The sequence below is a fragment of the Oryctolagus cuniculus genome, chromosome 1, assembly GCF_051225735.1.
Source record: "Oryctolagus cuniculus isolate XC-2025 breed Fujian yellow rabbit chromosome 1, ASM5122573v1, whole genome shotgun sequence".
Lineage (NCBI taxonomy): Eukaryota > Metazoa > Chordata > Mammalia > Lagomorpha > Leporidae > Oryctolagus > Oryctolagus cuniculus.
This window is the reverse complement of record NC_142867.1, coordinates 128,893,562-128,917,170: the sequence shown is the minus strand read 5'-3', so window position 1 is coordinate 128,917,170 and position 23,609 is coordinate 128,893,562. Positions and strand designations below refer to the sequence as shown.

At 38.2% G+C, this 23,609-nt stretch overlaps 1 protein-coding gene across 2 annotated transcripts in view; it reads right to left on the bottom strand.

The window, feature by feature from the left end:
• Positions 1 to 720: 720 nt before the first annotated feature.
• Positions 721 to 23,609, bottom strand: part of LOC138843701 (beta-galactosidase-1-like protein 3) — a 67,332-nt gene continuing 44,443 nt past the window's right edge. Inside the window, exons 14-20 of one of the 2 annotated variants that reach the window (XM_070048412.2) lie at positions 10,197 to 10,337; positions 9,796 to 9,867; positions 9,212 to 9,290; positions 8,293 to 8,380; positions 7,891 to 8,002; positions 1,550 to 1,666; positions 721 to 1,402 (exon numbers count right to left, since the gene is read on the bottom strand). In XM_070048412.2, coding sequence (XP_069904513.2) covers positions 1,337 to 1,402; positions 1,550 to 1,666; positions 7,891 to 8,002; positions 8,293 to 8,380; positions 9,212 to 9,290; positions 9,796 to 9,867; positions 10,197 to 10,337 — 675 coding nt within the window. In that variant the 3' untranslated portion in view covers positions 721 to 1,336. Of the gene's footprint in view, positions 1,403 to 1,549; positions 1,667 to 7,890; positions 8,003 to 8,077; positions 8,217 to 8,292; positions 8,381 to 9,211; positions 9,291 to 9,795; positions 9,868 to 10,196; positions 10,338 to 23,609 lie in introns of those variants that run through there. The other variant, XM_089314578.1, reaches the window with a different exon arrangement.

The following is a 23,609-nucleotide window of genomic DNA, read 5'->3' as shown; positions in this document are numbered from 1 at the left end:
ATGTAAATCTTACATTTGAACTGTAACATTCAGTCATTATCAGCAGGAGTACAGTTCTGTTTTCTTCTCTTACTCTACAGTTTGCAAGAGCTCGTATGTTAGATGCTAGAGCCACAGGAAATAAAGATGTATGAAATAACTGAATGGGACATGACAGAATTCTCACTCAGTGATACGTTCATCTAGCCCAGAGGGGAGAGCAGATAATCTGACCCTCTTACCTTCAGTCGTAAAATGTAATACTTTCTCTGGCATGAGAAGAGCAGTATCCTTACTCTCCAATGATCTAAAGACCCTTCCTATTTTCACAGTTGAGTATCAGGAGGCCAAAGAAAAAACCTGATCTACCTTTATTCATACCTATCTGAGGACACATTTGATTAGACAATAAGCATACACTAAGCAGTAGGTGCTTAACTAGAAAAATCAGTCATTGAAATTTTGAAGATGCTTTAAAAACTAAAATCTAAAAATAGGGAGGCAGCATGAAATACATTTAAAATCACATTGATTTTTTAGGTTACTTTACATTATTGCTGTTATATGCAACACTGTTTTGGATATTCTTTCTTTTTTTAAAAGATTTATTTATTTTACTTGAAAGAGTTACACAGAGAGAGAAGGACAGGCAGACAGAGAGAGGTCCTCCAACTGCTGGTTCACTCCTCAATTGGCTGCAATGGCCAGAGCTGCGCCAATACAAAGCCAGGATCCAGGAGATTCTTTTGGGTCTCCCACGTGGGTGCAGGGGCCCAAGGACTTGGGCCATCCTCCACTGCTTTTCAGGCCATAGCAGAGAGCTGGATCTAAAGTGGAGCAGCCAGGTCTCGAACTGGTGCCCGAATGGGATGCCAGCGCTTCAGGCCAGGGCTTTAACCCACTGCACCACAGCGCTGGCCCCTGGATATTCTTAATACCAATCTTCTTTCTGAAAAAGTACTGATTGTTGAAGTTCAACAATGCAAGAAATAGCTTTTTTTAGATTTATTTATTTATTTGAGATACGGGGGGGGGGAGAGAAAAAGAGAGAGAGAGAAAGAGAGAAAAAGAGGGATCTTCCATCCACTGGTTCACTCCACAAATGGCCGTAATGGATATAGCTGGGCAGATCAGAAGCCAGGAGCCAGGAGCTTCTTCTGGGTCTCCCATAATGCGGCAGGGGCCCAACCACTTGAGCAATCTTCAACTGTTTCCCAGGCCATTATCAGGGAGGTGGACTGGACAAGGTGCAGCCACGACTCGAAGAGGCATCCATATGGGATGCTGACTCTGCAGGCAGAGGTTTAACCTACAACGCCCCAGAGCCAGCCTCCTAAGAATGTTTTAAAACACAGTCTTACAGCTTGGGCTCATCAGTAAACCGGATGAATAAACCATTCATCACTTTCTCAAACACAATGATCTGAAAAGAAATGATAGTTCAACAGTAACAAAGATTAAGAAATGTGAATGTATCATACAATGAGATGAATGCTGCAATTCAGATTATGGGGATGAAAGTCAATCGCAAGTCTTGTTAGTCCTCATAGCAGGGACTGGGGTGACTCACCTCATTGTCTTCTGGGTGAAGCCAGACCCCAGGAAGATAAAGTGTTTTCTGAGGCCCAATCTTCCAGTATCTCCCAAGATTCCTGCCGTTGATGAATACAAATCCGTAATTCCAGTCCTGAAAAGATGGAGATTTGAGAGATAGGACCAGATGTGTACTGGCAAGGTAAACGTGAGTTACTTAAGGAGGTATTAAATGATTTAGATGCTCATAGCAAGGGGAGTGGAGGTGGATTTAGAATCAGTACTGTTATAGAACTTCTACCCAGCTGTCTAGGAAAGAAAAGGGAACAAAGAATAGAAACAAAGTAAGGAAAATATACTATTATTCCTGCCATTTGGTAAACTATGCTTTTTCAGAGCATGTTTCTGCGCCCAAATATGTACTAGGCAAAAGAGATAAATGCCGATGCTGACAACAGCTATAAAAGCTGCAGTCTTTTTCAGTAGCTTGTAATACAGTGAAAAGTGACGGCATCTAGAAGCAGAAGGGAAAAGCAAAGATCAACAGCCTGGTTGGTTTCATGGGAAACATCTGTTCTTTCAGGGAGATTTTTTTTGAGAGGCTGAGCAGAGATAATCATAATCTCACTAGTTTAAGGGGACAAAATTTGATGTCATGGAGACTTAATAAATAATATGCACTTGTAGTTGGGGTTTTATGGAGCTATACCCTGAAAGAGTAAACTAGAATTAGTCGAGTCATTGGATTTTTTTTTTTTTGCTTCAAGTCATTTCAGTCCTTGTAATGGTAATAAGGTGCTTCCTAGTGACCATAGTCACCTCTAGTGATGGATGTTCATCTAGCTGCCATGTATAGGAGAATCACCAGAAAACATAAGGGAGTTGATAAGAACAAAAAAGAAATCATGGAGGAAGACAAGTAAAGACTAACAAACAGATAGTTTTAATAGATCCCCTCAATCAAAAGAAAGAAGTTGTGATGTAACAAATAGTACTAGAGAAAAAGTGAGATATCTCATGATGATAAAATTCTTAATTTAGCAAAAATGTATGCGCTATGTTAAGGGAAGCTAAAAGTTTAGATTCATAATACAAAAGCAAAGTGGAACAAACAAGGGAGAAATAAATAATTTTATAATCATAGTAGAAAATGTTCACACAATCATTCAATAGTTAATAGACAAACAATAAAAATCAATCAAGATGCAAACATTTAAAACAAGATTAATGGATTTCTACTAGTTGACATATATGGAACATTGATCTAACATGTACATAATTCACATATTTTTGAAGTGTATATAAGAATATTTAAAAATATTACCCAAAATTGAAGTAAAAATGTCTTTACATATTTTAAAATTCTCAGACCACACTGTAATTAAACATGAAATTAATAAAATAAAATAATTAATTTAATACTCAAACTCTTTGAAATTAAGAAAAATATTTCCAAGTAATCCATGAATCAAATAATAAAACAGTTATTTTTTATTCAACTTATTGATGAAAGTAAAATATATGAAAATTTGTGAGACATAAAATTATCAACCAATTGTGCATCAGAAACCAGAAGTTTCTGACGTTGACTGTTTTGTTCAAAATGCTGAATGTAAAAGCAGACAACCAGGAATACAAAACTCACTAAAACTGAGCCTAAAAATGAAACAGAGGATGGGCATTTGACATGGTGGTTAAGACTTGGGTTAAGATACCCATATCCCTTCTACAGTGCCTGGGTACAATTCCTAGATCAGGTTCTGAACTCCAGCTTCCTGACATTGCAGACCCTGGGAGACAGTAGTGATTGCTCCAGAGTTGAGGCCCTGTCATTAATGGGGAAAACGTGGACTAGTTTCTGGGAGCAGCTTGGTTTTCTTTCTTTAAGTTTTTATTTAATGAATGCATTTTTTCATAGATACAACTTTAGGAATACAGTGGTTCTTTCCCCCATACCCATCCTCCACCACCAACTCCCATCCCACCTCCCTCTCCCTCTCCCATCTCCTTCTTCATTTTGGTTCATTTTTAGTTGATTTTATATACAGAGGACCAACTCCATGTTAAGTACACATTTCAACAATTTGCACCCACGCACACACACACAACATATAGAGTACAGTTTGGGAACAAACTGAGTCCAAACTCATATACAAAATGGGTATAATAATGCAGCAAATGAGGACAAAGAAAAAATCAAACAGATATAAATTGGAACATGGAAGTCAAATTATCACTGTTCATAGATGACATAATTCTATACATAGGAGAACCAAAAGACATTACTGAGATACTATTTGAATTCTTAACAGAGCTTGGTAAAATAGCTGTTTATAAAATCAGCATGCAAAAATCAACAGCCTTTGTATGCAGAAACACTGCCTTGGCTGAGAAAGTGCTCACAAGGTTAGTACCATTTACAGCAGCCACAGTGAATTTAAGTGTCTTTGGATACATTTAACCAAGGATGTAAAAGATCTCCACAATGTAAATTATAAAACATCAAATAAAGAAATAGAAAACACGAAAATCTCCTATATTCCTGATTGGAAAAATTTAAATCATGCAAATGTCTGTCATACCTAAAGCAATTTACAGATTAAATGCAATCCAATCATAATACAAAGGGCATTCTTTTTATATATAGAAAAAATACTGCTAAATTTCATTTGGGAGCACAAGAGATCTTCAAATAGCAAAAGCAATCTTAAACAACAACAACAAGCCAGAAGCATCACAACATCAGATTTCGTCATACCACAGTACGGTTATAATCAAAAGAGATTGGTACTGGCACAAAAATTCACATGTAGACAAATGGGATAGGATAGAAACCCCAAAAACTAATCTGTGAATCTATAACCAAGTAATCTTTGACAAATGAGCTAAAATCAACACCTGGAGCAACAACATTCTCTTCAACAAATGTTGTTGGGAAAATTGGATCTACACCTGCGGTAGTATGGACCAAGACCCGTACCTTACGCCTTGTTAACAAAATCAACCTACAATGTCAAAGATCTAAACCTACAAACTAATACCATCAAATTACTAGAGGAAAACATTGTGGAGCATCTGCGAAACATTGGCCTAGGCAAAGACTTCTTGAATAAGACCCCTGAAGCACAGGCAATTAAAGGAAAAATTGACAGCTGGGTGTACATCAAGCTAAGAAATTTCTGCACTACAATGGAAACACCCAACAAAGTGAAGAGTTAACCTACAGAATGGGAAAAAATATTTGCAAATTATGCAACTGATAAAGGAGTAATCTCCAGGATCCCTAGAGAGCTCAAGAAACTCAACAACAAGATAAACAATCCAGTTAAGAAATGGGCCAAGAATGTGAACCTGTATTTCTCAAAGACACATGAAAAATCATCCGGATCACTGGCCATCAGGGAAATTCAAGTAAAAACCACAATGAAGTGTCACCTCAGGCCAGTTAGAATGCCTATCATACAAAAATCAAAAAACAACGCATGGGGCTGGCATGTGGCATAATGGGTTAGACTGACCCCTGCAAAATTGGCATCCCATAGGGAAGCCAGTCTGTGTCCTGGCAACTCCACCTCTGATCCAGTTCACTTTGGAAAGTAGCGGAAGATAGCCAAGGTCCTTGGGCACCTGAAACCACATGGGAGATCGGAAGAAGCTCCTGGCTCCAGGCTCTAGCCTGGCCCAGCCTCAGCCATTGTGACCATTTTAGAGTGAACCAGGGTCTTTCTATCTTGCTTTTTCTCCATTTTTCTCTGTAAGTCTGCCTTTCAAATAAATAAAAGGTATCTTTCTATAAAAACAATAAATGTGGGTGAGGGTGTGGGGAAAGGTAACCTAATGTACAAATGGAGGGAATGCAAATTAGTACAACCATTATGGAACAGAGTATGGAGATTACTCAGAAATCTTAAAATAGACCTACCATACTACCCACCATCCCACTCTTGGGAATTTACTAAAACGAAATGAAGTCAGCATATAAAGGGTTACTTATTTGTTCCCCCTGTGGTTTTCTTTTTTTTTCTTTTTTCTTTCTTTTTTTTTTTTTTTTTAGCTCAATCCACAATACCTAAGATATGGAATCAAACCAGATAAGCATCAACTGATGACTGGATAAAGAAAATGTGGCATACAACACCATTGAAGACTTTAGTCACAAAAATAATGAAATCCTGTCTTCACAACAAATGGATGACCATTATGCTTAGTGAAATAAGCCAGTCACAAACATTCCAATATTATGTTTTCTGTGATACATTGCAGTTAATATAGAATAAATAATATGTATAAGGATAAAAAGACATGCTATAATTTGATTGTTGTTTTTAGCACTTGTTTATACTCCTGTGGGACTGTGGTTTTTCTACTTTTTACTATTTGAATATTTTAGTTAGTAGTGCACTAAATCTATGATTATTGAGTGGATAGAAATTATGTTTTGCAAAAGCTGAAGAAAAAAGAGAGGAAGGAAGGGGATTGTGGAAGAAGTTTTAGAGCAAGGGAAATGTGGTTATCTTCTTAGAATTTTATAGAGGAAGTACATAAAATCTGCTTTCTTCATATTAATAAAAATCAAAAAAATTAAAAAAGAAAGAAAAAAGATTGGAATTGCTGTGGCTGGGTGCAGATGAAAACAGAGAAATGATTTTTGTGGTGAGTACAGGGATTAGTTTTGTGATGAAAATGTTTTGGAGAACACATATTGGTTGCAATAACACTGAAAGTAAAAAAAAAAAAAACCACTGAATTGTTCACCATAAAAGGGTTACTTTCATGGTGTGTGAATTTTACCTCAAGTTAAAACTTAAAATTTTACCTCAAGTTATTAAAGTTATTGGACACCACAGAATCCACACTGCCAAGATAAAAGGCTTAATTCATGTATATAAAAAGAATTAAGAATACATATTGGTTAACTAGAATTTATCAGAAGTCTTTAAAAACAAAACAAATTGTTCCTAAAAAAGGAGTAACATGGAGATTATAATAAAGCTAATGTTATAAGTTATAGATAAATTAATTATATAATGAGACACCAAAATATTAGTTCCTTTAAATATTGATAAACTCATAAATTTTAAAAAAAGACTGGCCAAAATGAAGGAATGTACATAAAACACATAGAAATGAAAAAGAGGAGTCTACTGGTGATCTATCGATTAAAAATGAAAAATTTGAGGCAACATATTTGAAAATTTAGATGAATGGGAAATATCCTAGAAAAAATATATTTTCTTCAACACACTTGAAAATAAGCCCAAATTATGTTACTACTGTAATCTTCAGAGAATCACATCCACAGTTTCAAATGACTCCACGAAGAAAATGCTAGCTCTAGATGGATTTACTTATGAAATCTATCAAAGAGAGATGAAGCAGTACACCTAAAACTCTAAGTCCCATTCCCAAATCATTTATTAGAACTTAAACATTGCAAGCAAAACCTGAGAAATATATATTGGTGCAAAATATAAAAATTAAGGGGTCCTATATTTTTAAAATAGCCAATCATGGATATCATCCAAAAGTCCATCAGTAGTAGATAGTTACTTAGATAAGTGTGGTGTATTTGTAAAAGAGATCCTATACAACATTGAAAGTCTATGAATCCCTGCAATAAATAGTTGAATTTCATAAATAGTGATGAATACAAGACATCATAATAAAAAGGTTGAATGTCTTATGATTCAGTTCAAGATAGGAAACACTGAACAAGAAGTGGTTGTTAAATTTGGGGAGAAGGAACCAGTAGTTGCAAAGAATCTTAAATATATACTTTGTATCTCAGTGATAATTATGATATATCAACTATGTGAAAATTTGGGGATCTGTATATAGATAGTTGAAAGCACATCAGAAGATCAGAAGAAGCTCCTGACTCCTGGCTTGACCTGGCCCAGCCTCAGCCATTGTGACTATTTGTGTTACTGCGGTGTGTATATAAATATAAAAATATACCTGATAGAAATGAGACTGTCTCCTCCACAAAAATCAAATCATATGGTATAATTAATGGATGATGCAATTAGCATAATACAATTGTATGTGTGTTTCAACAAAATTACATAAACACGGGACTGTTGGTGGCATTGATCTCAGAGAGGAAGAAAGTGTGACTTTGAAGGAGAATTTCAACCATTTTCCTTCTACATTTTGTCATCTCGATTTTTCCAAGAGTTTTGATGATGCATTATTTTCCTTAACAATACCAAATTGGAAGTTTATGACAAAGAGAGTGGTTTGCTTGGCAGTGAGGAAGAGGACGAGGGCTGGAAAAGGAAATATTCCCACCGTGGACACTATGGCCTTGGTTCGAGACTTTTCAAAAAAATCAAAGCAAGTGTTTGAATGCTAGGGAAAATGGAGGGGCCTACTCACCGGTAGGCTCAGGAAGGTGTCTTTGGGAGAAGGGCCAGCTCTCAAGGTTCCCCTGTAGAAGGCAGGGCCCTCATAACTCCCTGTGATGGGCCTCCAGGTGGCAGAGCGCAGCCTGCAAGAACAGCAACACATGAGGGGGAGGAAAACTTACCCCAGCTCTAGTCTGCAATCTGAGGTTAGACTGCCTCAGAGGAACTAGGGTCCTGTCTCAGGGAGATGGATGAGGTGGATGCATTAGACTTGGAATTAGGAGACGTGCTCTGTGGTCAAAGCAGTTGAAAACATACACCCAGTTTGTTCAGTTCTCTGAGTCGTGGGCTCTTTCTCTGCAAAGAGAGCAGGGTGAAAACCCAGAGTTACCCGATCACTGGAAGTGTCCACTGGGGATAGGCAGGAACATACCTGTCAAAGAAGTCCATTTTCATGTCCAGGGAGTAGATGGTATAGCCCTTCAGGGTCACCTTATTGAGGCTAACGGAGTCAGTTAACCCTGCAGAGGGAATATGAATAGGAAAGATTGGACAGTCGCCAGTGTCTAGGACAAAGAAACAAGGCAGGTATATGCAGCTAGGATGGCAAACACTTGTCTGACGTGCTGTGAGAAATATTTGTTTATTTTTCCACACTCAAGCATGTTGCTCACATGATATTCAAACTCCCTAAAACTGTGGAAAGAAGTCTGTGTCCCAGTCAAGGACAAGAAAGCACCCAACACTGGCCGGTACCACGGCTCACTAGGCTAATCTTTCTCCTGCGGCACTGGCACCCCAGGTTCTAGTCCTGGTTGGGGTGCTGGATTCTGTCCCGGTTGCCTCTCTTCCAGTCCAGCTCTCTGCTGTGACCCGGGAAGGCAGTGGAGGATGGCCCAAGTGCTTGGGCCCTGCACCTGCATGGGAGACCAGGAGAAGCACCTGGCTCCTGGCTTCAGATCGGCACGGCACACTGGCCATAGAGGCCATTTGAGGGGTGAACCAACGGAAAGAAGACCTTTCTCTCTGTCTCTCTCTCTCTCTCTCTCTCACTAACTCTGCCTATCAAAAAAAAAAGAAAGAAAGAAAGAAAGAAAGAAAGAAAGAAAGAAAGAAAGAAAGAAAGAAAGAAAGAAAGAAAGAAAGAACCCAACACAACTGTTCAACTTTCATGTCTTGGAGAACTGGAAAAGCAGAAGAAAGGAGACGTGAAGTTCTACATCTTGGGTCTTAGGATCCCAGTATTCCACTTCTGAGGGATTTGTTCCTAGCCTCCCATTCCCAACATAACCAGATCTCAGGTTCCAAAAGTGAAGAGAAGTTGGTGTCTGCGTCTCAGGTCCACAGCCCACCTTTCTGCTCATGTTGAATTCTTGATGTAAAAGCCAATCGTCCTTGATTCTCCACGAGGATCCTCAGAAGTTGACAACCCTGCTTGGAACAGAGCAGTTCATGGAAGCTGTATAACCAGGCTGGGTTTTTTTTACCCTAGTAGCCATGCTTTCTTAGGAATCTCAGAGGGAAAGACATGCAAATGGGGGAAAGAGGCCCCATAGGCAGCAGCATTGCCTATCTCATAATAACCCCTTTGTGTTACTTTTCCATTCATAATCTCACACACTCTCCACTGCTGATCCTATTAGAAGGGGCAAAGAGACTCACTATTCTTTTAAGCAGAGATCCATACAAAGACTCAGGATTGATTCCTAATGAGGAAATTCAACGCATGCTGTAACTGCACATTGTGTGTCCTGATGGACGATGGCCTGGCAGATGCATCATGCCTATGGCCCTTCCCACATCCTGCTGAGTCCTCAAGGGAGCAGAAACACCAGATGGTAGTTGGTAAGATAGGAGGAAGTCTATGTGAGGACTAGGCTATGTTTGCATTTGACAAGGGGATCTGGGGCATCACCTGGACTTTGGAATTACATACCGTGAATGTAGGAATGTCCATGTTCCGTGAGTTCTCACTTAGAATTCCTATCATTGTGTCATTTACAAAAACCTGCACAGAAAGGCAACCAGTGTCAGAATAACAGGCTCACCTGCAGAAACAAAGATAAGATGTGATGTAGGCAGAAAGTGGTCCTTATGAGAGGATTACCCCTGGTGCTCATCGATGGCAGGAAACTGAGTATCAGGTTGCAATAGAATTTCATTGTGTTAAAGAAGGAAGTCTATTTGTCTTAGCTTTGTATTTCCAATCCACCCCAAATCAGAGATGCAGTTAATACTATTGAAGATGTTGATGTTGATTGGTCACTAAATACTTTCTATAATGGCTGGGTAAGCTACACTTTTGCTTGCCCACAAGGAAAGCTTGCACACACCTACCTGTGCCATATCTTCAGCATGACCATGGAGATGGCCTCCAGAACAGATGGGAGTCTCATAGAGGATGAATCCAAAGGACTGTCCACTTCCATTGTTTATAGGAAGATTTTCCATGCTGACTGGAATACTCATCTTTATTGGCTGTGAGAGAGACATGACAGGAAAAGGAAGTCAAACTGGGAGGCTTCTTCCCAAGATCCTTGTCACATTTTATTGTACCACATAATGGTCCCCAAGATTTTTTCGGGAGATAATAGGACAGATGCTATGTGATAATGTTGTTGTGCTTCTATTACTAGGGGATTCTGGTAATGGTGGGGATACAGAGAAGAGGCAGCACTTGCTATAATCACAAGAATTAGTCAACAATGTAAATAAATTTTATTCTAAAATAACTGAAGGTCCCTTTACCCTGAAGTAACTTGCAGCCAGCTTGTGTAGTTAAAAACCCAGAGGAGCTAGGAATCAGCCCATATGTACCACGTACCCAGCCGGGATCCCAGGAAGTACCTAAAGATCCCTATGCATTCTCCTGTGACCCAGCAAACAACCATAAAACCAGTTCTCAAAATTTCTCCTGCCAATGCCCTTAGAAGTAGACAAATGGCCCTACCCCAACACACTTGTCACTGTGAATATGTTGGACATTCTGTCTGGGGTAGATTATCATTGGAGGCCACAAGAGTTCACCTGTTCAGACCTCTAACATGGAGGTATCCTATATAAACCAACAAGACAGGCTTTGCTTCTATGAGTCTGCAGAAACTGGTGAGTACCCATCACCACATTTTGGTGCACTGTGCTAGAGTGACAATAAAACTGCTCTTCCTAAAATAACTATGTGGTGACTGTTGGGACAATTGCACAACATATGCAGTGTAGGCCACTGACACATTTGCACACATCACCAAAATTTGAGTACAAGTGCAAAAGTTTATAGGCACTGCACTAAGGAGCCTACCCAGAACAATAGCCTACATAGTCCGTACAACAAACACATCACTAAAAGAGTTAGGGCACTATCAATCTGCTCTGTAAAACTGGTACAACTACCTCAACTAACAAACAAACAAAATCAATCCCAGACCACAGAAACATGAAAAAATAAGGAAACATGCCACCTCCTAAGGAACACAATAACAATAGTAGTCAACCTCCAAGAAAATGAAATAAGAATTTGTGTAACAAATGATTCAAACCAATAAATTTAAGGAAACAGTGATGTACAAGAGAGTAGTAAGAAAGAATTCAACAATATTTGGAAGACAATTCATGATATAAATTAGAAGTGTATCAGAGTTTGACATCATGAAATAGAACCAAAAAGGAAAACTTAGAGCTACAGAACTCAATAAATGAAGTGAGATAAAACAATACAAAATAAAATGTAATTGACAGCCTCAATAGCAGATCAGAGAAGGAAAATTTTCTCAATTTGATGTTAGGTCATTTTAAATAACCCAGTCAAACAAAAAGGGAAAATTGGAAAGAATGAAGATAGCCTACAGAACACATGGAGCATCATAAATCAGAATTAATGTGGGTTTATCAGAAGGATGAGAGAAGGAAAAAGCCATAAAAATCAAAGTCAATGAAACAATTGCAGACTTTTATGGGGCCAGAGCAGTTGCACAGTAGGTTAATCCTCTGCCTGCAGCGCCAGCATCCCACTTGGGCACCAGTTCTAGTCCCGGCTGCTCCTCTTCCAATCCAGCTCTCTGCTATGACCTCGGAAAGCAGTAGAAGATGGCCCAAGTGCTTGGGTCCCTGCACCGGCATGGGAGACCCAGAAGAAGCTCCTGGTCCTGGCTTTGGATCTGCGAAGCTCCGGCCGTTGCAGCCATTTAGGGAGTGAACCAATGGAAGGAAGACCTTTCTCTCTCTCTTCCTCTCACTGTCTGTAACTTTACCTTTCAAATAAATAAATTTTTAAAAAATTGCTGACTTTTTTCTAAACTTGAGGTAGAATACACTCAAACGACATCTGATAAATGTGACCAAAAATACTGTGCAGACTGTTGAAATCTTAGTGTATATCAAGTTGATCTTCGGTATATAAAGATAATTGAAAATGAATCTTGTCGAAGAATGGGATGGGAGAGGGAATGGGAGATGGGATGGTTGCTGGTGGGAGGGAGGTTACGCGGGGAAAAGCCAAAAGTTGTTCTTTCAAAATTTATATTTATTAAATAAATGTTTTTTAAAAAAAGTAAAAACAGAGAAAATTCTAAAAACAGCAGTAGAAAAATATTCTGTCACAGATAAAGGAATCCTTAAACTAATTATAGTATTCTCAATAAAAACCTTACAAGCCAGGTAAGAATTGGATGATATAGTCAAAGTCCTGGAAGAAAAAAACAACTCTTCGCATCAGGAATTCTATTTGAAGTAAAGCTATCTATCAGAAATGAAGGCGAATTGAAGACTTTCCAATACAAGCAAAGACTAAGGGAATTCATCACTGTCAGGCTGCTCTGACACAGGAGCTTCAGAAAATTGTACTTTACAGTCAAGCAGATGGTTACCAGCAAATTGAAAACACAAAACCACACTGATTCCAAGATGGTGGAATAGAGAAAGCATGGACTTCTCTAGTCAAGAGGAAAATAGTAAAAAACAAAATGCAGAAAGTACATGATCAGGGGAGAGTTGGAGGGAAAACTGCAGTGGAGATTTGGTGGAAGGAGGAGTGACGCTGTGGATCTGTGTGGAAGGTGCAGAAGCACAGCAATGAGCACAGACATAACACACGACGCCAGCAGCCGAGAGCCAGAGAAAGCAACAGCTTTGGAGAGCAAGGTGAGATCATACAGCAGCTGTCTGTGCTATAGTGCTATAGCTGGAGGGAGAGTTCAGGGGACCACACTGCATTTGAGTCTGGCATGGAACACTGAGGGGAACCAGGTAGTCTGCTAACACAAAGGGAAAAGGTCAGGTTTCTCTCTTCCAATTCCCCACACAACAGTGCCCAGCAACCAGCTGAGAGAAGTCGTGTGCCATTTTTGCCATAAGTAGGTAGCAGCTATGGCAGCTCTTGGGTGTGCACCCAGCAACAGGTGGGGACAAGACACCATCATTGTCAGCAGAGGCACTTACAGCAGCTTGGATGTGCACACCCAGCTGCGGACAGGGAGACGAGCCGTTCCAACATCTGTACTGGCTGCAGAGACTCTTGTAGAGGCCTTGCCACTGATGGAGAGAAGGTGGATTGGGAGAATAGGGCTGCAGCTGCTGCCTCTTGTGCATCCGTGTGATGCAGGGACCTTACCAGGGAGAAAATCAGCATTCCCACTGACATTGAGTAAGGCTGAGGATAGAGAGGGGGCTGGGCACCCACATATGATTGTAGGTACCCCCAGTCTCTCAACAGCCTTGGGGCTCCAACAGCCTAGGAGGCGCACACACAGGCAGCTGACTCAGGGAATGTCTCAGCCTCTGCATGGAAAGGATAGGCTAGTGGGGCAGAATGGCTCCTCTGCACTCTGTGACTGTGGGAGCCCTGTGAGCTGGGACTGTGGGGACACTGTGACTGCATCTTTGGAACATCACGGAGTGTGGCTCCACATGCCCGGAGCTCCCTGATTGCCTGGAGTGCCTATTGCCGCAGGGTCCAGCACAGAGGACTGCAGATACTTTGTATAGTTCATGCTGAAACACAGATGAGAATTGCGCCCTCTAAGGCATTGATAACCTTGGAAGAAAGGAGGTGAGGGTGCAATTATGCCAAAAGAGGTGATCACATTCCCTGCTTTCTGTTTACAAAAGATCTACCACAACCAACTTGTGTGTCTCCTGGCATACTTGCCCCACCACACAAACTGATCAGGGCTTCCTGGCAACAATCAACACACATGTCTGGGTATTCACTAAAAAAGCTGAAAATCCACTAAGCAATACAGGCATAGTTCAAAGATAGACTCCATCAGAGGAAACACTAACAGTATCTTCAAAAATGCCTAAAATAAACACAGAAATTAAAAAAAAAAAGAATAAGGAAGACAACATGACCCCCTCAAAGAAACATGACCCATCAAAGAAGGAGGTACCTTTCTCTGAAGGGAGGAGAGAACTTCCACTTTGACTATGACCTTGTCTAAATAAGATCAGAGTCGGCAAACTCAAAAGGCTTCCATAGCCTTGGCAACTCATGACAGGAGCCTAGGGTGGTTACTAACGCCATAAACAAGAGTGTCAATTGTTAAGTCAACAACAGGGGTCACTGTGCACTTATTCCCCATGTAGGATGTCTGTCCTTAATGTGTTGTCCAATGTGAAGTAATGCTATAACTAGTACTCAAGCAGTACTTTACACTTGTGTTTCTGTGTGGGTGCAAACTGTTGAAATCTTTACTTAATATATACTAAATGGATCTTCTGTATATAAAGAGAACTGAAAATGAATCTTGATGTGAAGGGAATGGGAGAGGGAGCGGGGGGAAGGGAGGGTTGCGGGTGGGAGGGAAGTTAATGGGGGGGACCCATTGTAATCCATAAGCTGTACTTTGGAAATTTATATTCATTAAATAAAAGTTTAAAAAAGATTGCAAAAATGAAGAAACTGATGAAATTCCTGAAATGGAATTCAAAAGGTTAACCATATGATCACTCAGAAGCAATGAGAAGCAAATTCACTAATCAAATAAATCCATACATGACGTGAATAAAAATTTTTCCCATGAAATTGAGATTTTAAAGAACTCAAAATGAAATAATAGAAATGAAGAATTCAACAAGCCAAATAAAAAATATAGTGGCTAGCTTTAATAACAGACTTGGTGAGGCAGAGGAAAGAATATCCAACACAAAGACAAATCTTGGAGAACTTTTCAGTTAAAAAAGAAGAAATTAGAAAAATTAAAAATAGGAAAGTTATGGGATACTATCAAATTACCCAATATACGTGTGTTAGGATTTCCTGAAGGTGTAGAAAGATAAAATGGATTAGAAAGCCTAGTCCATGACATCATTACAGAAAACTTCTCGAATTAGGAGAAAGAAAAGGATGTCTAAGTACAAGAAGCACATATAACTCCTAATAAACATGACTTAGAAAAGATCTTCACCATGACACCTTGTGGTAAAACTTTCCACAGTAAACATAAAGAAGTGATTCTAAAATGTGAGTGAAGATTACGTTCAGAGGATCTCCAATTAGACTCACAGTTCACTTCCCAACAGAAACCCTACAGGCATGGAGAGAATGGTGAGATATATTCCAAGTCTTAAGAGAAAAGAACTGTCAACCCAGAATGCTGTATCCTGCAAAGCTCTCATTCATGAATGAAGGTGAAAAAAGACTTCCATAACACACACAAATTGAAAGAATTTGTCACCACTCATTCAGCATCAAAAACATGCTTACGGATTTATTATATACATAAATCCACAAAAATAGTCATCATTGTGAAAGAATGTGAAGACAGAAAATCTCCCAGTGCAAGTACAAAGGAAATCCAAAGTAAGCAATAGGAATGTTTATGGAAAAATGGCAGTGCCAAGTCATTACTTACTAACAGTAATCTTGAATGTAAATGATCTAGAATTCTTGAATTAAAAGATACAGACAGGCTGAATGGTTTAAAAAGCAAGACCCTAAAAAAATACCTCAACAAAAAAATACATTCAGACTGAAAGTAAAAGAATGGAAAAAGATATTCCATGATAAATTAAACCAAAATAAGCAGGTGTAGCCATATTAATATCAGACAAAATAGGCTTTAACACAAAAATGTTAAAAGAGACAAAAAAGGCACTATGTAAGGATTAAGTGATGAATCCAATAGGAAAATGTGACTATAATAAATGCATATTAACCCAATGCTAGGGCACCAGGCTATTTAAAAGAAATGTCAATGGATCTGAAATGAGACATAGACTACTATACAATAGTAATGAGGCATTTCATCACCCCACTTTAATCAATGGAAACAAATAGTCAGAAAATAAATACAGAAACAACAGAGCTTATTGAAATTATGGACCTACCGGACCTAATTGATATATATAGAACTTTTCATCTCACAGTTGGAGAATATACATTCTTCTCAGCAGTGCATGGAACTTTCTCTAAAATAGACTATATGCTGGGCCATAAAACAAACATCTACATACAGAAGCATGAAGCAAGACACCTATCTACACCTTACACAAAAATCCACTCAAATGGATCAAAGACCTAAATATACATCCGATTCAGTAAAATTATTAGAGAACACTGGAGAAACCCTGCAAGACATTGGCATAGGCAAAGAGTTCTTGGAAAAGACCCCAGAAGCACAGGCAATCAAAGCCAAAATTGAAAAATGAGATTCCATCAAACTGGGTAACTTCTGCACTGCTAAGGAGATAGTAAAGTGAAGATTCAAAACTAATCCACGGTTGATGGGAATGCAAATTGGTGTCGCCACTGTGGAAGACAGTATGGAGATACCTCAGAAATCTGACTCTAGATGTAACTAACACATGACCCAGCCATCCCACACCTGGAAATTTACTCAAGGGAAATGAAGTCAGCATGTGAAAGAGTGATCTGTACCCTCATGTTCATTGCAGCTCAATTCAAAATAGCTAAGATACGGAATTAACCTAAATGTCCTTCAACTGAAGACTGGATAAAGAAATTATGGGATATGTACACATCATGGAATACTACACAGTGCTAAAAAATGAAATCCATTCTTTTGCAATAAAACAGATGCAACTGCAAAACATTAGACCTAGTGAAATAAGCTAGTCCCAAAAGGACAAATACCATATGTTCTCCCTGACTGTGTAACTAATAGTGAACCTAAAAGGTAATCTGTAGAAATGAAATTGACACTTTGAGGTGCAATGATTCCGAACAGACCTAGTCTCAGCTGTTGAGGAGTATTTTTTTTCATACTATTTGTTGAACTCTTTACTTAGTATAGGGTAAATCTGACTTGTATAAAGTTAATTGAAAATAATTCTTAGTAAAAAATAAGAATGGAATAGGAAGGGGAGGAGGTAGAAGGGTGGGAGGGTGAAAAGAATCACTATGTTCCTAAATATGTATTTATGAAAAGCGTGAAGTTTGTATATATTAAGTAAAAGGTTAAAAGGTAAAAAATAAATAAATACAAAGGCACTTCAAAAATAAAAAATTTATAAGAATGCAGTCAAAAGACATCGGGTTTTTTTTTTTACACAAAAGAATTTTTGAAATCCGTGCAAATAAGGGGTCCTAAAAAGTTGGGAAAACATTTATACCATGAAAAATGTACATGAAATGGATTAGCAGGAAGCTGGAATAAGAAATAGTGCCTGTATCTGAACTCACGTCTGTTCATATGGGTTGTGGGTATCTGGAATGCCAATTTGCCATTGTACCAAATGTCCACCTCTGAGACTTCAATACTTTTGTACAATGTATAATGATTGGATTAGGATAATTGTAATATACATCACTTCAAAACTTTCAGTATTTCTCTATTTGGTGGGGACATTGAAAATCTACTCTCAGCTATTTTGAATTATAGAATTAATTTTGCGGTTGACACTGAGTTATGGTAGTTTAAGCTTCTTCCTGCAATGCCAGCATTCCATATGGGTACCAGTTCAAGTCCTGAATGTTCCATTTCCTATCTAGCTCCCTGCTAATGGCCTGGGAAAGCAGTGAAAGATAGCTCAAGTTCTTGGGCCCCTGCATCCTTATGGGAGACCTGGAAGAAGCTCCTGGTTCCTGGCTTCAGATTGACATACCTTCGTCCATTGTGGCCATTTGGGGAGCAAACCAGTGGATGGAAGATATCTCTCTCTGTCCCTCCTTTTCTCTGTCTGTAACTCTGCCTCTCAAGTAAATAGATAAATATTTTCAAAAAAAGAAGAATTAATTATGTCCAACCATATTACTTTACTGTGCTAAAGAACACTAGAAAATATTCTTCCTATCCAAATTCACTGCTATGCCTCTTATCTATCATCCCTTCAGCCCTTCAGCCTTTTTCACATTTCTCTAAGTAACCACTATCCTTTTTTATACTTCTGTGATATCAGCTGCTTTTTGTTTGTTATGTATTGTTCATATGTAAGTGAGTACAAGCAGTATTCATCTTTCTGTGCCTGGCTTATCACATTTTACAGTTTTAGTGTACTTGAGGCTTATCCATGTTGCTGTAAGTGGTAGGATTTCATTTTTTGTTAAATAATGTTCCATTATGTATATACTATATCTTCTTTATCCATTCATCTTTTAATGGCAATCTAGGGTAATTGATTCTCTTAGCTATAATGAATAGTGTTGTAATAAACATTGGTCTTTGGCATACTAATTACTTTCCCTTCGGGATATATAAGAATGCATGGATTTCAAAACTGTTTACAACAAAATCAATTTATCTTTTAATTCCATTTTCCAAGAACTTGTTGAAGCACCCTGAATACCTAGCAGTGGAGTTGCTGGATCTTAAGATAGTTCTGTTTCAAGTTCTAGAGAAATATCGATACACTTTTCCATACTTGTACTAATATACATTACCTTCAAAAGTATATGACAGTTACCCTTTCATTGCATCCTGTCTGATTTGCTATTTTGTATCTTGTTTTTGATAAAAGAATTATAACTGGGATGAGTTATCTCATAATCTTCTGATTTGCTTCTCCATGACATGTTGAAAATTTTTCTATGCACATATTTGCCAATTATATATCTTGTTTTGAAATGTTGATGCAGATTATTGCACATTTTAAAATTAAAACAGATAGGCCGGAGCCACGGCTCATTAGGCTAATCCTCCACCTGCAGCGCCGGCACCCCAGGTTCTAGTCCCTGTTGGGGTGCCGGATTCTGTTCTGGTTGCCCTTCTTCCAGTCCAGCTTCCTGCTGTGGCCTGGGAGTGCAGTGGAAGATGGCCCAAGTGCTTGGGCCCTGCACCCGCATGGGAGACCAGGAGAAGCACCTGGCTCCTGGCTTTGGATCAGCGTGGTGCGCCGGCTGCAGCACACCGGTCACAGTGCGCCAGCCGCAGCGGCCATTGGTGGGGGTGAACAAACGGAAAAGGAAGACCTTTCTCTCTGTCTCTCTCTCTCTCACTGTTCACTCTGCCTGTCAAAAAAAAAATTAAAACAGATTAAAATAAAAAACAGAAGACACAGAAAACTTAAACAGACCAATAACCAAGAAGGAGATTGAATCAGTAATACAGACCTTTCCAACAAAGAAAAGCTCAGGATTGGATGGCTTCCTACAGAAGTCTATCAGGCATTCAAAGAACTACTCCCAAATATTCTGGAGCTATTCAAAACAATTGAAAGGGAGTGAATCCTCCCAAACTCCTTCTGTGAAGCCAGCATCACATTAATTCCTAAACCAGAAAAAGATACAACAGAGACAGAAAACTGTGGACCAATATCCTTGACAAATATAAATGCAAAAATCCTCAACAACATGCTAGCTAATCAAATCCAAACACACACAAGAAAGATCATTCACCTGGGCCACGTGGGATTTATCCCTGGTATGCAGGGGATGGTTTAACATTCACAAATTAATAAATATGATACCTCACATTAACAAACTGAAGAACAAAAACCATATGATTAGTTCAATAGATGCAGATAAAGCAGTTGATTAAATGGAACATTTGTTCCCAATGAAACCTTAAACAAATTGGGTGTAGAAGGAATATTCCTCAAGACAATCAAGGCAATTTTCAACAAATACACAGTCATCATCTTATTGAATGGCGAACAGTTGGAATCATTCCCACTAAGATCTGGAACCAGACATTACTATTCAATATAATCCTGGAAGACTTAGCCAGAGCTGTTGGGCAAGAAAAATAAATCAGTGGTATACACATTGGAAACAGGAAGTAAAAAATCCCTATTTTCAGATGACTTGATTCTTTTTTTGTTTTTTTGACAGGCAGAGTTAGACAGTGAGAGAGAGAGAGACAGAGAGAAAGGTAACCCTTCCATTGGTTCACCCTCCAAATGGCCGCTAAGGCCGGCATGCTATGGCAAGTGCTGCGCCGATCCAAAGCCAGGAGCCAGGCGCTTCCTCCTGGTCTCCCATGTGGGTGCAGGGCCCAAGCACTTGGGCCATCCTCCACTGCCTTCCTGGACCACAGCAGAGAGCTGGACTGAAAGAGGAGCAACCGGGACAGAATCTGGCGCCCCGACTGGGACTAGATCCCGGGGTGCCAGTGCCACAGGTGGAGGATTAGCCTAGTGAGCCATGGCACCAGCCAGATGACTTGATTCTATGCACAGGGGAACCAAGACTCCACTCAGAGACTTATTGAAACTCATAAAAGAATTTGGTAAAGTGGGAGGATATAAAATTAATATACAAAAATCAAAAGCCATTGTATACACAGATAATACCATGGCTAAGGAAGATCTTCTAAGTTGAAATCTATTCACATTAGCTACAAAACAATTAAATACCTTGGAATAAATTTAACCAAGTATGTAAAACATCTCTATGATGAAAATTATAAGACACTAAAGAACGAAATAGAAAAAGACAAAAAATGGAAAAATCATGCATGCTCATGTATTGAAACAATGAATATTTTCAGATTGTCCATGCTACCAAAAGCAATTTACAGATTCAAAATGATTCCAATCGAAATACCAATGACATTCTTCTCTATATCTAGAAAAAATATGCTAAAATCACATGGAAACACAAGAGACCCCCAAAAGCTAAAGCAATCCTAAAAAACAAAAACAAAGTTTGAAGCATCTCACTACAGATTTTAAGACCTACTACAGGGTAGTTATAATCAAAACATCCTGGTACTGGCAAATAAAATAAACGTGTAGACTTACCAAAAACAACCTTGAATTGCAAATGCATTAAATCCATTAATTTAAAGATATAGGTGGCCAAGGTGATAAAGAAATGAAGATTCAGCAATATGCTGCCTACAAGAAATTCACTTCACCAGTAAAGACACACATAGAATGAATGTGAAGAGATGGTGAAACATACATGAAAACCATGAGAGAGTAGAAGTAAGCATGTTAATAATAGACAAATTAATATTTATGTGAAAAATTGGGAAAAGAAGCAAAGAAGGTCACTACATAATGATAAATTGAGGAAATAACAATTGTAAATGGACATGAGCCCAATGCCTAGGTATCAAACTATTATATTAAACTAGAGTTAGATTCCAATGCAGTAACAATGGAGGATTTCTACACTCCTCCGTCATCAATGAAGGGATCACTAACAAGATATCACCTAAGAAACATTAAACTGTGATATAGACAAAATGGACTAAATAGAACAGCTATATAATATATAATATAATATAATATAATATAATATAATATATAATATAAACAGCTATGGCGTTCACATTTTTCTCAGCAGCATATGGAATATTTTCTAGATATACCATATATTAGGCTGCAAAACAATTCTCAGAATATGTGAAAAAAATCAAAATCATATCATACATCTTTATGACTATCATGGAATAAATTAGAAATAAAGATTAAGAGGTATTTCAGAAATTATACAAATATATGAGAATTATGCAACATACTCTTGAACTATTAATGGGGCAATGAAGAAATCATCAAAGAACTACAAAAGTGTATGGAAACAAATGAAAGCAAAAGTACCATATACCAGAACATATGAGATACAACAAAAGCATTACATAGAGATATTAAACCATAAACACATAAATAAACAAATGATTTCAAAATGACAATAGCATAAGGAACTAAAAGAGAAAGAACAAATGGAACCCATTTTTTAATAGAAAGCTTTTATTTAACAAATATAAATTTCCAAAGTACAACTTTTGGATTATAGTGGTTCTTCCCCCTATAACCGCCCTCCCATCCCCCAATCATCCCACCTCCTATTCTCTCTCCCATCTCATTCTTCATTAAAATTCATTTTAATCATCTTTATATACAGAAGATCAACTTACTATCTACTAGGTAAAGATTTCAACAGATTGCACCCACACAGACACACAAAGTATAAAGTACTGTTTGAAGACTAGATTTACTGTTATTTTTATAGTACAACACATTAAGGACAGAGATCCTACATGGAAAGCAAGTGCACAGTGACTTCTATTGTTGACTAACAATGACACTCTTATTTATGATGTCAGTGATCACCTGAGCCCTTGTCATGATCTTCCAAGGCTATGGAAGCCTCTTGAGTCCACAAACTCTGACATTATTTAGACAAGGCCATAACCAAAGTGGAAGTTCTCTTCTCCCTTCAGAGCAAGGTACCTCCTTCTTTGATGGCCTGTTCTTTCTGCTGGGATCTCACTCACAGAGATCTTTCATGTAGGTATTTTTGCCACAGTGTCTTGGCTTTCCATGCCTGAAATGCTCTCATGGGCTTTTTAGCCAGATCTGAATGCATTAAGGGTTAGTTCTGAGGTCAGAGTGCTGTTTACGGCATTTGTCATTCTATGAGTCTGCTGTGTGTCTTGCTTCCCATGTTGGATTGTTCTCTCCTTTTTAATTCTATCAATTATTATTAGCAGATACTTGGTCTTATTTATGTGATCCCTTTGACACTTAATCCTATCTTTATGATCAATTGTGAACTTAAACTGATCACACTAACTAGTAAGATGGCATTGGTACCTTCCAACTTAATGGGATTTGGAGTCTTTCTAGCTTTACCCTTAGGGGTAAATCCAAGGGAACATGTGCCAAACTGTATATCTCCTCCCTCTCTTATTCTCACTCTTATTTTTAATAGGGATAAATTTTTAAGTGGATAAAGTTAAAACACCTAAATAAAGTTAAAACCTAAATAGTTATACACCTAAATAAAGTTAAAACACCTAAGTTAAGAGTTCAAGTATTAAGTAGGAAAAGAAAATACTAAAAAGAATAAAATAATAAGCTATTCCTCAACAGTCAAGACAAGGGCTGATTAAGTCATTGCTTCTCATAGTGTCAGTTACAAAACCCAAAATTACTATGAGAAAAAAACTAAATTTCAAGACATAAATGAATGAAATAGAGACTAAAAAATTTCGAAGAATAAAATGAAGAATTTTTTGTAAAGTTAAGTGAAATCAACAAAGCTTTTATTAGACTAAGAAAAAAGAAGAGCCTCAAATAAATTAAATCAACTGACCCTACAGAAACCAAAAGATTATTATAGACTGTTGTGAACAACTATCTGCCAGTGAAGTCAAAAACCTAGAAGAAATGGATGTTTATGGCTATGTGCAAACTACAAAAGTTGAACACAAGACTAGGAAAACTTGAGGCCATGAATAACAAGAATCACTAATACAAATTCTTCCAAAAAAGTAAAACCCGGAACTGAATGGCTTCACTGATGAACTTCACAGAAACTTTAAAGAGAAACAAAGTCCAATTCTTCTTAAACTATTACAATGGATTGGAAGGATGGAAATTCTTCCAAGTTTCATTTATAATCGTTGC